We start from the raw sequence: 17273 nt of genomic DNA, 5'->3' as shown, positions 1-17273 counted from the left end.
CTTAATGGTTTGCAGAGAAAAGTCAATTTGACTGTTTTTCCTTTCGTTCACGGTTTTTGAATGCAAGTCAAAAGCTGGTAAGTAAGTCCCTTATTACTTTGTTTTCCCGTCATATTTACACACTTGCATCCATTCTGTCTAGATTGTAACTTAATGTGTTAGTCCAAAAAAAAAATATTGCTAGCATTAGCCTAGCTTGAAGTGGCAAACTAAACACAACAATTAAAGTTTAAAGTAAGTAAGTAAGGTTTAAAGTAAAATATTTTAAAAAAAAATTGATATGGACCGAGTCACATGACGTTCAGATTGCTTTAATCTTTTTACACACAAAGCCTCTTTAGAGTCTAAAACTCTTCGCTCTATGATAGCTATATTTCCATAGAAATTCATATAAACAATTTCAAAGAAAATAATCGGTGACATAAAAAAAGGACAACACTTGTAATTTAAAGGCAATTGTTGAAGGAAACTGCCATCAGCTGGATCACTGCGGTTCCTCGGGATGGTTCAGAACACAGGAGCATGCTGTAGTTCCACATTTTTCACACGTTTAAAAAAAACAAATCCACATTAAAAAAAACACATTCTGTACAAACATGGAATCATATCAACAACGGAGAGGGAAGTCCTCTCCTGATCTTCGAGCGCTGCTGCTGTGCTCGGTTCACGTCGTCATATCTGGAGCTCCATCACAAACAATCACGAAACATGGAGAAAACTCATGTCCTGGTCTCTCTCTCGCAAACTTGCGGGTATTGTCTTTGTTCCCCCGAAAGTCATTTCAGACGGCCGTTTGGATTTCATCGACAAAATTCACACGACTCGTCTGATTAAAAAAAAAAAAAAAAAAGAAGGTTCCCGGTGGCCCTCAGACTGAAATCTCGTAGGTGGTCCCCCCAACGCCCGAAACCTTCTTCACCCCACCTCTGGGAGGTTTGTGCGTCGGGGTGTGTGGCGTCGAGGAGGCCTGGAAGGGATGGGAGGGAGAGGTCGGGCCGGAGGTCGAGGAGAAGAGCTCGTCGCCGTTGGTCCGACACAGAGCTTGAGCCTGGGACGCCTCATCCCTGATATTAAACAGACAACAAATGCGAGTGAGTTCATGTTGTGTTGTCGAAGCTACTGTTGTGTCGCCATGCAGGACGAGTGTGCGATGGCACGATTGAACAGCTGGGAAGTGTCGGCATAGATTTAGAGGTTAAACACGGATGACGACACGCTGTCACTCGGAGATCGATCGCCACAGATATGGCCTTCAAACCATGTCGTCCCTTCAGTTTATGATTGAGCAACTACTGGAGTAGCAATTATCGTGCTAATGGCTACATTAACATGCCTCCTTTATGTAACATTTAATTCAAGTAAGCATAGTTTAATAACATAATATAGACAGTATTGCAAACGGTCCTTTGAAACGTGAATTTGTTATTATTTGTGTAAACGAAGGCTTGGAGAGCCGGATTCGTCTCCCAAGTCCTTGAATGCAGCGAGGTCCCTCACAGCATGGTTTTAAAATAAAATAAAAATAAGTAGTTTTACAAAGCAATATTGCAGCATGAATTAAAAAAAAAAAAAAATTAATTGTTTGACTTACACAAGTACAAAATTATGCATGTGTTCACTTGCATTCAGTGAGAAATTATTATGTAAATAATCGAGAAAACAAAGATAAAGCATTGGATGAGAAGCTGTTTCCAAACCTCTGGTCTGTGCTGTACAGATGTGGTGATGAAGCGTTCATTGAGTTGAATGTTCAGGCCATTTTTGTAAATCAGAAACTCAGAGTGACAGCATGTTCAACATCAACATGCAGCGCAGAGCGAGAGATCAGTCACGCGTAGAAGATTCTCAAGGGACTTTGGATTTCAACCATCTTTGGACAAAGAAGGTTCCTTTGGTTTAACACAGTTGTCCAAACAATAATATCGGGGCATGTCTTCTGTACGTCACGGCTATTTAAAACTCTGTAAATGTAAAGGTAACTCACTGCACATATAAGATACCTGGAGGCCAGTAGCCTGTGCAGTCAGTTGGTGAATATTACTTCACTAAGAATTTACCAAAGATATAATATCATTAAATTTCTGTTCTACAGAGATGATGTGTATATTAGCGAACAGGGAATGCTTCAGGTGATTTATATTAACGTAAGAGGCCTGACACAGTTGTATATTATCTATTAATCATAACTGATGAGTAAAACTCATCATTTTAAAGCATGCATTTGAACCGTTTATTGTTTTTTATTGTTAAAGCGCTTTGTGACCCTGGTCTGAAAAAAAAGGCGCTTTACAGATACTTACTTATGGTTTTACAGTCTTTAATTAAAATAGGAGTTCAGAGAACGATTTAATTTTTAAAATTATTGGTTTTATATTTCTTCAGTTACATTCTTGTTTCTATTTTCTATAGTTTCTATTTGTTCAGGCTTTTCCTTGATTTTCTGGAACTCCTGTTGTGTTATCAGTTTTATCTTGATCTTTAAAGTATATACTTTATTGAATATTGTTTTGATTGTTTAAGCGCTTTGTGACCCTGGTCTGGAAAAGCGCTATACAAATAAAAATTACTTACTTACATTACTGTTTTTGTTTTCAAAATAAAATTCTACGATGTACACGGACCTTGAGCACGACGCCTCTCAAGCCTCATCATCTTTCATAGTTGATTTAGTTTTTAACGGATTTGTCGGCACCAATGAAAATCTTCTACCAGTCTGAGTCGCACAACGATATACAGCCACAAAATGTATTGGTTCCATGCAAGAGCTTACACACAACAACTGGACCAGTAAGTTAGAAACGCTTAACATGCATGTCTGGTCTATAATCATTACTTTTTTTTAATTGTTAAGTTTTTAATCACATCTCTTGACGACCCAGTTCACGATCACTGATGGTAATGAAGAATGTAAGTGACAAACAAGTGGAAGAAAGAACTCACAGGAAATCTGGAAGGAGGAGTAGGAAAAGGGAAAAAAAAGAGGAAAAGGAGGAGTCATTCACGTCGTCAGGATACCAGGCAGAGAGGTAGAATCTTTCTGGGTTAGTCTTGGACAAGTCATCCTGAGAGAAACTGGAACTCATACTCACTTGGGTGCTTGTATTCCTCCTCCTCCTCCACCTCCTCCTCCTACCCCTGCAGCGTTAGCTCCCGCTGAGGCCGACGCCTTCCTGACCAGTCGGTACTGCATCTCGGCGGCGGCGGCGCTCGAGTACGAGAGGGATTTCCCCAGCGGTGGAGGGTGCAGGGATCGAGAGGACTGGACGGTCCCGGCCGGGTCGAGGGGGGTGTCGGTGGAGCGGGTTCGGTACGGGTAGGCGTGGTGGGACGGGGTGTGCGGCGGGGGGAAGCGGGGAGGTCGGGACGTGGAGGAGGAGGATGACGAGTGGTGGTGGTGATGCAAGTGGTGGTGGTGACGGTGCGAGTGGTGGTGGTGGTGGTGCGGGGGTGGGGGGGCGGACGCGTTGGGCGGGCCCGTGGTCCGGCTCCCGGAGGGGGGGTGACTCAGAAGGTGCTCCCGCTCCGGGGGCGGAGGCGGAGAGGAGGAGGTGGAGGAGGCGGAGCGGTGGAGATACGGGTGGTGGTGGTGGTGGTGGTGGTGCGAGGTGTGGTGGTGCTGATGGGGCGACTGGGAGTCGGCGTCTCTCTGCAGCGAGGGGAGGAAGGGGGAGGTGTAGCTCGTGATGGCGTTGTTGTTGGATCTACCGGGGGAGACCTCGAAGGGGACCCTGGTGTTGTCGTCGTACTCCTGCTGGGAGCCCACCAGCAAGTTGTCGTACGACAGGCTTCCGTTGCGGGAGGGTTGGTGAGGAGGCGGCGTCTGATTGGCTAGGCTCTTGAAGCTGGTGGAGGTGGTCGTCGCCTCGGAAACGTGGGACGCCACTCCCGAGAGGACGGTGGGATCGGAGAAGGACGGGTAGGAATGTCCACCGAGGGAGTACCCTGGGATGCCACCTCCTCCTCCTCCTCCTCCACCTCCTCCTCCCCTAACCTCTTGTTTATCTCCGCCCTCACCCGCCCTGTCGGCTGACGCTTCCCTGCGGTCCAGGCTGGGCTGCGAGCGGAAGCCGGGCTGCTGGCTGGCGTGGAGGAGAGACGACGTGGAGGAGGAGGAGTCTCTGGCACTGCCAACACTCTCGCCTCGACTTAGCTGGAGAAGCCAGGGAAGCAGGAAAAAAGGAAAAAGGAGATAGAGGGAACAAGAAAATAGTAAGGAAGAACCCAAGAAAGTAGAAGCAGTTCATCTCAGAAATACACTCTATCCAAAACACACTGCTATTTATTTCAAAACAGTATAAAAGATGCATTTTTTCCTGGGTAAATTCAAAGGTAACTAATGTAAAACTCAACTCTCCCGACTCACTCACATGTTTCAAATATTACAGTAAGTCCCTCATCTTGACAATGTTTGAACTTTATCCTTATAAAGTTCTCCCTCCGTCTAAAATCTGGGCGAAAGAGAGGTTACGAGAGCGGAGTCCATTGTGTCTTAATAATGGCTCCTCCAGCCAGCTGTAATCATGCCCCGCTTTGTTTATACGACGAGTCCCTTGGGGGGCGGAGACTTCCGAGATTGACGACGTGTCGTGACAAACCTTGACGTTTGACCAATCACAGCAGAGTAGGAGTGGTTGTGGTAAAGAAGAATTAATCTCCAGAAGAAGAAAAAAAAAGGAGCATTTTTAGTGGGCAGGGTTTAAGATTATTTGGTCAATATTTCAATGAGATGAGAGTTTTGTCAGATGCTGGACCTCTATTGTACTCATCAGTATGCGTCTCTTTAAGAGACATTTAAATCAACACATTAGTCGCCCTATGAACAGCGTGGTGAGGCCCATATACGCTACATATAATGTAGTTATATAATCATAATTAAATGTATTAGTACATCTGTCACTCGGCCGTTAACTCGATTTGCAAACATCCATGTTAAGCAGAGCTTGTTAAACAATCTGCAAGAAAAAATTAACTAAAATAAACTGTAAAAGAATGCACAACTCATCTCAATGTTAAGTATTGACATAGTATCTTATTTTTAACTTTGTATCCTTTTGAGATCTTTGTGTTATTTCTTTTGATCTATGCCCTTTATATCTGCACTTGTTCTTCTATATTTGCACTTTGTTCTTGCTTTTATCAAACCTTGTTGCTTCCATTTTCAGCTGCCTACCCGGAGGAGATCTCAAGAGGGATTAATAAAGTCTAATCGAATCAATATTACTGTAACAAATATCATAGCGTTCAGACAACAATTTTTCAACAGGAACACGACTTTTCACAGAAGTTCAAGGATAACATGTAGTTCTTTGGGACACTAGTTACTAGAGGTGGTGAAATATTCACAGATTCTTCTCATGTGATGAACACATGATGGTTAATGACTGTATATATGTTGAATTGTGAAAGCAGAGGGAGAACAGAGGAAAAGAAGAAGCGACTAAAATAAAAAATGAGATGAAAACAAGGAGGGGGGGGGGTTGTTAAAAGTAAACATCAGGTTATGTTTAGGTCTAGAGCTGACAGAGGGGGATACACAGCTAAAATGGATAAGATCACTTACGGATACTGATCAACAGAAAGCCACTGAAAGATAAAAATAAAAATCAAACCAAAATGGCAGCGGCAACAAAAAAAGACAAAAAAGATGCATTAAATCAAAACGGGTGAAAACAAGCCAAGACAAACCTGGTGATTGGTGATTGTATATTGCTGCAGACGTGTGTTTCTAACCTGGTTAGCGTACGCGTGCGTCAGGGCTGTGTGGTTCTTTCCAGGGCTGTAGGTCGGTCTGTACTTGTACATGGTGGGGGTCGGAGGGGCCTGGTTGAGGAGACTGCAATCTGTAACATGGAGAGCCATCCCAAAATTAAAGTCGATGAATCGTAGGATAAAAAAGAGATCCTTACCTTCCGTGTTCCCCCGGCTTATCCCGGGGTAGCGGAGCTCCGGTTTGGGCGGAGGTGGTGGTTCGGCGTCACACGACTGGCTCTCCATCATCTCCAGACTGGACTTGGACTGAAGGGGGGCAAACACTGGTGGTGAACTAAACGGTTACATCTTTGAATTGAAAACGTTTACAGCGGTTCACGGAGGTGAAGAAAATAACTTCGTTTGACACGTTCGACAGCTTCGGTTCTCACCCTGTGAAGTTCTCCTTGGATGCCGTTGTCCAGGATCTTGGCAGCTAGCTGGACCTCGGACAGTTGCGGCCGCAGAAATGGAGGCCTGACGGACACACTTTGTGTGCACCTTTTTCTCCCTAGATATCTGAAACAACAACGGGAACGTGTGAGAGAAAAAAAAACAACAACAGAGCGATTCAATCTCAACAAAACCAAGTTCACCTGGGAGCCTGTGAAGTGCAAAGGACATGGGACACGTTCTTCCAGCAGCCATTTGTAAACGGGTTGACGCCTCCTCTGAACTTTCCTGTTACCTAGATGAGAATTAGAAGGATGATGTGTTATCACCATTTTACCAGCACTTAAGTTAGCTAATAGTAATGAGTTCATCACTATTGACGTTCTAAAGATTTCTGTTTTTGTTGAATGAAAAAGTTTGGTGGTCTTAGTGTACCATAACATTTTTCTACCTGCTCGTTTGTGGTCCGTCCTCTGGCCACAAGAACGATGTGGAAACCAGTGAGACCAGCCACAGGGATGAAGAACAGACCAGCAACACACATCACAGCCAGTCTGCGGTGAAAAGTCAAGGGCTTTTTTTTTACACCATTTGCATCACCACTCGTCGACAGACGATTTATTTATAAAGGGTCATCCTTTAGTGAATCGACAGTGAGGATACGTGACGATGGCGTGGAGTCGGTCAATGTTCTGCCGGTGGTAGAGGATGAACAGGAGGCCGAAGCCAAACACGGCCATGATGTGGGCCGTCAACGACAGGAGGAAGAGGAAGAAGTAGCGGTAGTTTCTCTTGCCGATGCAGTTGTTCACCCACGGACAGTGGTGGTCAAAGTCCTACATAGAGGGAGGAGATAAAAGAACATTCTCTCAATGTTCTCTTAGTGTCAGAAACAAACCCAACATCACTTAAATACAGGTGGCTTTGGTTGGTTTGTTAGTTGCAGGCTGTCGATGAAGTTTAATTTGTCAACTGTGTCATACAAGTTGAAATGAGAATCTATATATACACAACTTACTTGAAACAGTCTCTACTGCCTAACTAGCACAATCAAAAATATATCACTTTTCCACTCAAACATCTCACTGCACCGCCTTCTTCATCTTGCACCCTCTCATTAAAGTCAGTACTGCAGCTTCAGGAAAATATTAGTCATCATTTAAATACTTGCCAAACAATTGACATCTCTTGTTTTCTCCCTTTGTTTAAACATTTTCTAATCAGGAAGACTGCTTAACTTCATACGCAAGTGCAGGCAAGTTTCGTCTGTGTATGGGTGATCTAACATCAGAGGAGTTTGGTCTATGGAGTAAGATTACTGGCACCGTTTTGAGCGAGTGTGTCTTGTTTATTGTACACTCAATTTTTTGGAACAAAATCACTCTGCTTTGCACTCAACCAGTCATACAAGTGCGTTCAACATGTGATACACATGCGCTCTAGCCGTCATACACGCGCTCAACTTTACTGCTGCACACTCAACATTTGTCTGCTCACAACACCAGTCTCTGCTGCTTGAAGCCTTTTAAACATCATTTGAACATCGTTACCATTGGAGTGAACGGAGTTGTCAGAATGCTTAATAAAGTTTGACTTTATCTGACTGTTTTATTGACATTCCCTTTAGCACAGCTTTATCTAGTGGATAAATAACACAACCCCAGTCAAACGTTTGACTGCAGTATCTTTTATTCTATGCGCCTTATAATCCGGCGCAACCTATTTATGAAAACGGTTCTAAAATAGGCCACTCATTGAAGGTGCGCCTTATAATCCGGTGCGCCTAATAGTGCGGAAAATACGGTACACTACTAAGTGTTGAATCCTGTTTGTGGTGACAGCCGCATCATAGCAGGGCCGAGCAATAGTTCCAATAAAGAGAGTCAAATAACCTCGACACAGTTGTCGCAGACGGAGCAGTGGGAGCAGCGAGGCGGCCTGTAGAACCGGCAGGTAGAACACCACTTCATCCGGACTTGGATCCCTCGAATTTCCACGGTTTTGTAGAGCGGAGCCCGGAAATCGTCTTCCTTGTCCTCGTCCTCCTCCGCTACAAATGCATGGATATAAAAAGGAGCCTGGTTAGCCTGACTAAAACACTTATCAGATTAAAATAACCCAAAAGTGGTCTGACACGACAGACTCCTCTATTGGCCATTAAGCTTCCCCAACCAGAATCATAGGAGACATTTTATTTGGAGATTTTGATTGACAGTGTCAAGACTTCAAGAGAGATGGGAGCCAACCTCGAGGGAATATGCCGGGGTCCATAAACGTGGCCATGCAGAAGTTTGCCAGGACAAATAAGAAGATGACTCCATTGTAGATGGGCACCGCCACGGAGAAACGCTCAGACAGCCACGGACACCTGAAAAGGAAACTGGATTAGTCCTTAAATCCTCGAGTAACCCCTGACATCATCGACTAGGAGTGATTATCGTTTGGGTTTTATCAGACGCATCCGCCAAACTGGATCCTTTGTGAAAGTGCCTGAAACAAAAGCTTATAGAACTGAAAAATGTTCAATACAAACAATACAAATACAAACGACACTTTCTATATCCAACAGACTTTGTTGAAAGATGATTTACTTTGGGGACTTTGTCGGACAAGTTTAGAGATAGTGCAGAGAGAAAGTGGTGCTCAATGATTCTGAATAGTTAAAAATATCAAATGCATTTTTTTAAGTTTGCATTTCAATTAAAAAAATAAATAAATACTACCAATAAAACAAAACCAAAATCGTTACATAAAAACACCAAACGAAGCTGTATTTATACTCTTATTAGTCAACTTGCAAAAGTCATCTCGTCTAGACAATGGAGAATGTTACAGATATTGGGAAGGTGTCTGGATTCCCTTTAGAAGAGTGATAGCGGTGGATTCTGGGAAAACTCATTTCGGTTTACATTGGAAGACTGACATTCATAACACAATGAGCTCTGGTTCACCAAGGTTTAAAAATAGTATTTCCCAGTCCATCTAAAACGATTTATTGCAAAGAAAACCCCTCATTATCGTTAGAAAAAAAAGTTCATAAAAATAACGAAGAGCAATTGTTATTTGTTCTTTGAAATGACGTCTGCAGCAACAAAAACACTAATCAACTCAGAAAGAAAGAGTTGGAGAATAGATAATGAGCTTTTGTCAGAGTGACAGATGTTGCCCTATTTTCCCTCTGCTAATCTGAGGCCGGCTGCCCACCACGTACACAAATCTCACAGATGCACTGAAAACAGAAATACGATGCCACACAAACACACACACATATTTCAGTCTCACTCAACCACATTCGCTGTTCACCAACTCTGCGACTCGAAGCCACATCAGGCTGAGGCGTCAGCGAGATTAGCAGTGACAGACTGTAACATCACTGACTTGGCGTTTCTGTCAGCCACGGTCATGGAACTTGAGGAGACAACGATGTTTGCAAATATGAGATACATCTCAACCTTTGTTGATTTTAAGCTTTCGGAGATTCTGTTAATAATAACTTTAAAATGATAAGCAAGTGAGGAGCGGACTCTCTGGAATACATGCAGGTAGATTTGTGTTTACTCCTTCACATCATCACAGGTCTCAGTGGTGGGACATGAATTCTCCCAAAGATGCAGGTATCTTGAGACTATGAATTTTATGGACATTCTTAAAGTGATAGTTCACCCTAAAAATTCAAATTTCAATTATACTTCTACTCCCCCTGGAGCCCTTCAGTTGAGGTTATCGGAGTAATCTGTTCTTTTTAGATTTAAAAACCAAATGTTTGTTCATTTTAGTGTTGTAACTGGAGCTCAATTGTCTTCATCTTCGTCCAAAAAGACACTTGAAAACATCCAAATACGTCCGTACTGCTCGTCTGTACCGTCCCACTTTTATTGAAGTCCGATAATAGTTCCGGACTCTAAAACAAGTCAATAATTTAAACTCATTTGTAGCAGAAGGTTAAGAATAACAAGCGATACAGACAGGAAGTACTCCGGGAAAATGTTATGAGCGCTTCCATTGTAGACCGTCAAAGTGCTTAGGTCCATAATCGCTTGTTATTCTTTAAACTTCTGCTGCAAACGAGCTTAATATAAAGACTTTTATAGAGTTGTAGGGATTTTTCCCTACAACTCTAAAAAGAACAGATTAATTTGAAAATAATCCCAACTCTTAGTCAACATTAGGGTGTGTAGAACATAAGTGAAGTTTGGATTTCGTGTTAACAGGTTTATGTGTTGGCAAAATTGACGCTGATGGCCTGGAAACTTTCGCTCAAAACAAGCTTAAAATATGCAGACGTTTCATTTTCTTTATCCAGACAAATTCCTGATGTCGAGTCTGTAATAGAAGACGGTTACAGATCGTTCCAGACGAGCAGTATGGACTCGATAATGGGTCTTTTTGAAATATTATGACAAGTATGAAAAGACAACCGAGCTCCAGTCGCTACATTAAAATAAACAAACATTTTAGTCTATAACTCTGGAACAGATTACTCTCACAATTTGGGTGAACTATTAACCTCTGCACAATTTCCAGATATGCGACCCACCACCCAGTCTGTTGGATACCTGATGAGTACTCTTGCTTCCTAACATGCCACTTATACTTGAGCTTTTTGGGAGAACAAAGTAAGTAAGTAATATATATTTATAGAGTGCTTTTCCAGACCAGGGTGGAGGAGCTTGACCATGAACAGCTCTCAAAATTAAGAACCAAAACTTATAAATTGGATCCAGAAAGAAGCCAGTGAAGAGTTTTAAGGATCGGAGAAATGTGAGTTCTTCTACTAGAGCAGGTCAGAATTCTCTCTGCAGAGTTTTGAATAAACTGCAGGCGAGACAGATCCTTATTGTTAAGACATGAAAACAAAGTCGCTGTGCAACTGCAAGAGGGGAACTATACGATAAAGACATAGACAAGGAATCATATGATGAAGATGCTACTCACGTGAAACAGAAGAAGAGCGTTGTCGAGCCCACGAGGAAGAAGGTGGCGGCGGACACTGGGACATAGCGCGAGGGTCTTAGGGGTCGAGTGGGAGTCGCACCTGCATGTGGGAGTGGGGAGGAGGATGGACCCCGCCCTCCACTTTTACTGCTGCCTCCGGGCATCACTTCCTGTGTGTGGTGGATGTGCCTCTCGCGACTCCTACGCTAAAAGTCGAGGCATCGATTACATCATAAACTTGGTGCGTTCAACAGCCAGAGATGTAACCGTCTCTATACATCTGTATCGACAAATAGGTCCGTATCACTAAAAGGGTTCAACCAGGAGTCCGTGCTGTGTGGCGGCGCAATATAAAATCAAAACAGTTGGGCGACCAGACAAAAATAATTCATAAGAAAATAAAAATGTATACTTTATGCGATTTAAAAGGTCCATCGATCGTCCTTCAAAAGGTAGCCCAGGGTGGCACAGGTACTAATGAAAGTTGTCAACAGGTAAAAAAATGACGTCTTGGGACATTTATTAAAAATAGTCTGTGAGCGGGCCAGTGGAATAGCCTGGTCTTTCTGTGCGGGGACATCCCGCTGGTGGCAGATTCAAACCACCTCACATGTGGGCTGCTGCAGGAGTGTGTCGGGAAGAGAGAACGCTGGCGCAGAAAGAAACTTCAGTAGGAAATCCATTAGTAGTAGCCATGGAAAGTTGCTTTACTTTTCGGCGTTATCTTCACCCCATTACATAACCGAAGCCGACTCCGTCAGGGACCTGCCCCGTCTGCTTCCTGCCCCAGCGCGAGCACAGGGGCTTGGATAATGCTCTCAAATGCAAACCTCTCCAAGACTCACTTAGCATCCGAAGAAAAAAAAAAAAAAAGAAGAAGTGTCCTTCCTGGGTTTATGATAGAAATTCCATTCTGCAGCTCCTTGATTCAGCCTCCAGGCTGTTGTCAATCATGGCGTGAGAAGGATCGAAATAGAAGATCCCAAACCCCTCCACTGGCACTGCCTCTGTATTTAAAGAAAAAAAAAAGAATTTGTCAGGGACTTGAAAATCAAAGGAACACTGAATTCAAAAACTCAAATCCTGCCTGTATTTGGATAACAAGAAACACAACTTCCTGATAGAAAATTAACAAAAGTGCATCAGGGAGTTTCCCATGTCACTGACAATTTCCCGACACAGGCTGGTCAGCAGCCTGGTCGAAGAACATGCCAAAACGAAAGCGTCAAAGATTTGATTATCGAATCCACATGACATCATAAATGTATGACCTTTGTTGCGCAACACTGATCAAGACAGGCTCGTGAAAACTATTGAAATGTCCTTTGGAAGTTATTGACCAGGTACTAATTTCACCTGCATGAAGAATAATGCTCAGGTGTGATGGCACTATGGCCATATATTTGATGAAAAATCTTCATTCTACATGGACTTACCACTGACAATACTCGATTGTCAAATGGATATTATGATGACGCCGAATAAGCAGATAATCTCTCGGATCCGAATAACTACAAAGCTAAATTTTCCTGATGAATACTTATTTTCTAAAAACCTGAAAATGACATAATTATCATAGCAACACTGTTTGCAACAATATTTTCGAACTTATTTCAACATTCAAGTTGTATTCATTTCTTCACCTTATCTTTCTCGTCAGAACTTTAAAAACAAATAAAATATATGTGAGGTAGGTCATTACCTTGAACGCTATCTTGACTTAATAGCCCAAAAAGAAAGACAAAAATCTGTGCGATGCAGCATCAGATCTATACCAACTAACACACAGATTTTTGCGATTTATTTTAGGCTTGTCGTGATACTACAATTTTTTAACTCGAAAATGGATACTATGGAAAATATTTGCTACCATTTTTGATACCACAATGATTTTTTAAGAAAGGGTTAGGGTTTAAAATAAATATTTAAGTTAGCAAGAAAATAATTAAAATAAATAAAATTAGCAAAACATAGCAAAGAATAATCTCCGTTTCAACATTTGCGTAACCACATGTTAAATATTTATAATTTAAAAAAAAGTTGGCTTGGTTACTTTTAACAACCCTGGTGCTAGTGTACATATTAATAATGTAAAAATCTGTCCGGGCCAAGTACATAATTTGTCTTGGCAATAGATTAGCTGAACATATCAATTCTTCACGTTCCGACATCACAAAGAAAACATTTTCTTCCGACCAATCTTGGTGAAAAATACCAGTGAAAGTGGATTGGTTCTCACAGTTGCAAAAGGTTACTGTGGTTGCAAGGAGGAGGTCGCAATGAATTACCTGGAAAATATAAAAACCTGTCTTTTCGTTTTCATTAACAAATATGTATTTTCGCCTCCAATGATTCTTATATTTTCTCCATTAAATTCCAATGCAGCCAGGATCCTCTATGTGGACTATTCTTCTATTATTAATTTATTATTTAATTAGGTATATGTTATTTTATGTTGCCACAACAACAACAATTTTTGTGTTTACAACACTGACAATAAACGTTTCTAAATTCTGGATATCGTTATTCCTTAATATTCAAAATGTGTTTTCAATAAAAAAGGGAGATTACTTTAATCCTTTGGAGACCAGATTGTTGACAAACAAGGCCAAGGAAAACAAGAACAAAGACAGTCGTGCAATCGTCTTAATCTAAGTAAGCTTTGTTGTCCCGAGGAGCTCAAGGTGTTCACAGCAACTTGTACTTAGATCGTGAACTAATTGGTCAAAACTGAGACTTCAAATGTGTGTTTTCTTTATGTTTTGGAAAATTATGTCTGAAGTGCCTATTTCAGATTCTGGTGATGAGTCTACTGACTCCTTCAAGAAACATCTTAAGATGTTTTTATTTGTTCAGGCTTTTCCTTGATTTTCTGGAACTCCTGTTGTGTTATTAGTTTTATCTTGATCTTTAAAGTATATACTTTATTGAATATTGTTTTGATTGTTTAAGTGCTTTGTGACCCTGGTCTGGAAAAGCGCTATATAAATAAAACTTAATTATTTACTTATCTTTGCTTTTATTTTCAAATTAATCAAAGTTAAGAGACCTACAGACACTAGCTGTGTTTCCAATATACTCATAGAATATATTTGTTTAAATGTCGACAACCAGCACCGACAACATCGCTTGTTTATTGTTACATTTCGATGTGTGCCTCAAAATCAACATAAATTAAAGGATATTACTGTACGTCGTAGCACAATCCCTTTAATTTTAATAAAAACTTTATGAAAAATCTTCAGTAAATATACTAGCAAGAGGTCTGTGAAAAGTGAACCATGAAATGTGGACGAGAGGTCAAGGTATTTTTTTGTAATAATGTGTTTATGAACTGAAACGGTCATGCATTCTTGAAAGTAAATCATTAGAGACGCATAGAAACTCCTGTTGCCGTCAACAAGATTTTTCGTATCAGTCGTATGGAATCATCACTATGAACACTTTTATTTGGTTGACATACACACTTTTAAACCAGCCATAGCTTTGTGTTCCTAACCCTCGGTTCACGTGGCTTTCAAATGTGTTTTAAAGTATTCCATCCATGTGACCACATCTCCTATTTACACAAGACACTCACTGACTCTATAGTGACCACAATGACACAGTCCTTTGTGTGCATGACTACAAACTCAATGAAATGATTCCGTGTTTCAATACATGTAGACGCTCTCGTGTCAGCGTCCAATGATAAGTCTTCAAAAGCGACTAAGGTATTGTGTACTCGCTTAAACGTGCGTTTTACCCTGATTTTTACCACTTTAAGGCGATTAATGATGAACCTGATGCATGAAATAAACAAACAAGTTTTGGTTGTAAAACATTAATAACACAGATCTGGGGCAACAAGTTGATGTTGCAGTTACAAGTTTTGTGATCCATTTATACACCAACAAGGCTTATTGAACAACGAGGACACACTGACACACACACACACACACACACACAAAAAGAAATCAGCTCTCCATCACCAACCATGATAGATTTTCCCTTCTTCAAAAAGGAGTGCTGCCACTGGTTGTTGAGACCAACATACAGAGGTTATAAATACTGAGTAACAAACACAAAATATTCACCTTGTGAATCCATAGATATTTGGACAAATCATATTTGACACTGCAGGGAAAAAACTAAATGTGTTCTTTAATATCCCAGCTTATACCACTAAGGGAAACTGACATAACATCAGGCAGTTAAGAATATTATTTTAAAGGAGACTTAAATCAGTATTGCGGCTCCGTTAAGTCACACCAGACTCGCTTGAGAAATAAGCCCGTTTAGAGTAAGGACGTTAATAGCACAACGAAATGGCTTCTAATTGTTCATTAAAATAACTAAGTGATCACTTGTTACATATGATCTTTAAATCGGGATGGGTTTTATGTGCCAGATATCATTATTTAGCTCGTAAAAACTGCGAAAGATAACGCGACTCACTGACCGAGAGCCCCTCGGAGGCAGGGGTGTGGACGCAGGGATGGTGAGAGAAAAATAACGGTACACACTTCAAGTACCTCGAAATACGAGTACAAAAATACATTTGTGCAACCATGTGGGTGGAATACACTCGATCATTTCCATTCGTGCAAATATAAAGGGCGTGAGAGAAAACGTCAGAATCCTGGACTCATATTGAATCTGAAACCAAACCTTCTCGTCACAGACGAACTGAAATACAAACACAGTTTAACTAAAACGACATTGTTTAAAGTTAAGTAACTTAAATGATTTAAATTAAGAGTAAATGGATTCATGTTTCTGTCATGTATTCTACACGTTAGCATGGCTAGCTGCTGGAGGCTAACCTCACCTGCACGGTTTCCTCTTCCCTTCAAATGGACGCAAAAAAAGATGCAAGTCCAGGGATCCAGACCCACGATTGTCCAAGTGGGGTTTTCCAACCGCACGTCTTGGTCGAGGGGGGCTAACGTTTCCAGGCTACTTTTCCTTATAAATCCTTATCTTCGCTAACAGGCTAAAGCCCAGCGTCCGCGTACAGAAGACAGCATGCTTCTGCGCCTGCGCGTCCCTGCAGGTAACAACGATAATTTAAACGTAAAAAAAAAAAATCAAAGACAATAAAATCCAAATATGTTTCCTGTCGTTTGTGAGTAGATTTGACAGACAAGCAGCACAGAGGCCGAGAGATGCACGGACAGGAGTGTCCCGGCAGGAAATGCACGGATTGGACGACAGATGTGTCAATCAAGTAGGTTCCGCTTTTCCATTGGTTGGTTTCGGCGACGCGAGTCCCGCCCCCTCACGTCAACAACGTTTTGCGCTAAAGATTGATTCGATTGACTTCAAATAATCTCAACAATAGGAAAAAAATGAACGCCATCCAAAATGTTATCACGTTTTGCTCATGTCCTCACAGCTTCAACATCTCGAAGAAATTATTTGTTCATTTTTTAAAATCTCAACAACCTGCTGCACCATTTACTGTTCCTAGCACGTGGTTGTATTTGAGGAACAACATCTGCACAAACACATTCAAACTCCACCTTGACTGAGTGAAGATCTGAACCTGGAGGACTCTAGAGACTGCTCGCCATCATGCTTGGTTCTTATCTTATCTAATCTCATCTAATCTTCCCTTATCTTACTCATCTACCTCTCGTGACCTCCATGAACCAAAGCTTTTCTTGGTCACAGATTTGTCGTCTCGGTGGAAGAGGATCAGGACAAACTTGTTAATATTTCTATTGTCTCCAAGCAATGTTTTTTGCTGCATAATCTGTGGCGTACATGAGGTTTAAATCCTCTCATCTGACACACTGACACAGTAACGTATGCCCATGTGTGTCTTTGCAGGTCGGCACTTGCAGCCGTCCACACACACACACACACACACCCCCCCCCCCCACACACACACACACACACACACACACACACGCGTGCACGCCTGCCTGAACCACAATGCGGAGATTAAGATGACAGCAGGGGCTGAGAGTAAGCCCACACCAAAGTCAACCTTCCCCTCACACACAAATTCACCGGAACACACTTGTCATATTAAAGAACATCATTTCCTGTGTTCATATGTGTGTTGTTAGTTTGGCATGTACCTTTATAGAGACACACAAAAGGTGATTTTGTGATGACTGGGTGTCAGAAGCTGAATAAATAGAATGGGGATCTTTCTGCAGTAGGCAAGTCAAACCCATCACCTTTAAGTCAAGACCCAGGGTGTCAAA

At 41.7% G+C, this 17273-nt stretch overlaps 1 protein-coding gene across 1 annotated transcript; it reads right to left on the bottom strand.

Moving 5' to 3' along the window:
- Nucleotides 1–295: 295 nt before the first annotated feature.
- On the bottom strand, nucleotides 296–16256 carry zdhhc5a (zDHHC palmitoyltransferase 5a). Its single transcript, XM_087809254.1, has 12 exons — nucleotides 15887–16256; nucleotides 11077–12083; nucleotides 8388–8509; nucleotides 8034–8191; nucleotides 6805–6977; nucleotides 6593–6695; nucleotides 6345–6436; nucleotides 6141–6267; nucleotides 5907–6015; nucleotides 5731–5840; nucleotides 3090–4150; nucleotides 296–1064 (listed from the first exon to the last, which is right to left on the bottom strand). Exons 2-12 carry the CDS (start codon nucleotides 11238–11240, stop codon nucleotides 869–871), a joined length of 2415 nt encoding a protein of 804 aa, XP_087665380.1. The 5' UTR covers nucleotides 11241–12083; nucleotides 15887–16256; the 3' UTR covers nucleotides 296–868.
- Between the last annotated feature and the right edge of the window lie 1017 nt (nucleotides 16257–17273).

This window comes from Callionymus lyra, chromosome 1 (assembly GCF_982586985.1).
Source record: "Callionymus lyra chromosome 1, fCalLyr1.hap1.1, whole genome shotgun sequence".
NCBI classification, from domain to species: domain Eukaryota; kingdom Metazoa; phylum Chordata; class Actinopteri; order Syngnathiformes; family Callionymidae; genus Callionymus; species Callionymus lyra.
This window is presented reverse-complemented; position numbering and strand designations above follow the sequence as displayed.

Bases quoted from the DNA above. Each gene is read 5' to 3' on its own strand.
- zdhhc5a (XM_087809254.1), bottom strand. From the start codon at position 11,240: ATGCCCGGAGGCAGCAGTAAAAGTGGAGGGCGGGGTCCATCCTCCTCC. The intron at 8,192-8,387 runs GTTGGCTCCCAT...ATGCATTTGTAG, and splicing joins CCCCGGCATATTCCCTCGAG to CGGAGGAGGACGAGGACAAG. The intron at 6,268-6,344 runs GTGAACTTGGTT...TTGTTGTTTCAG, and splicing joins TGCACTTCACAGGCTCCCAG to ATATCTAGGGAGAAAAAGGT.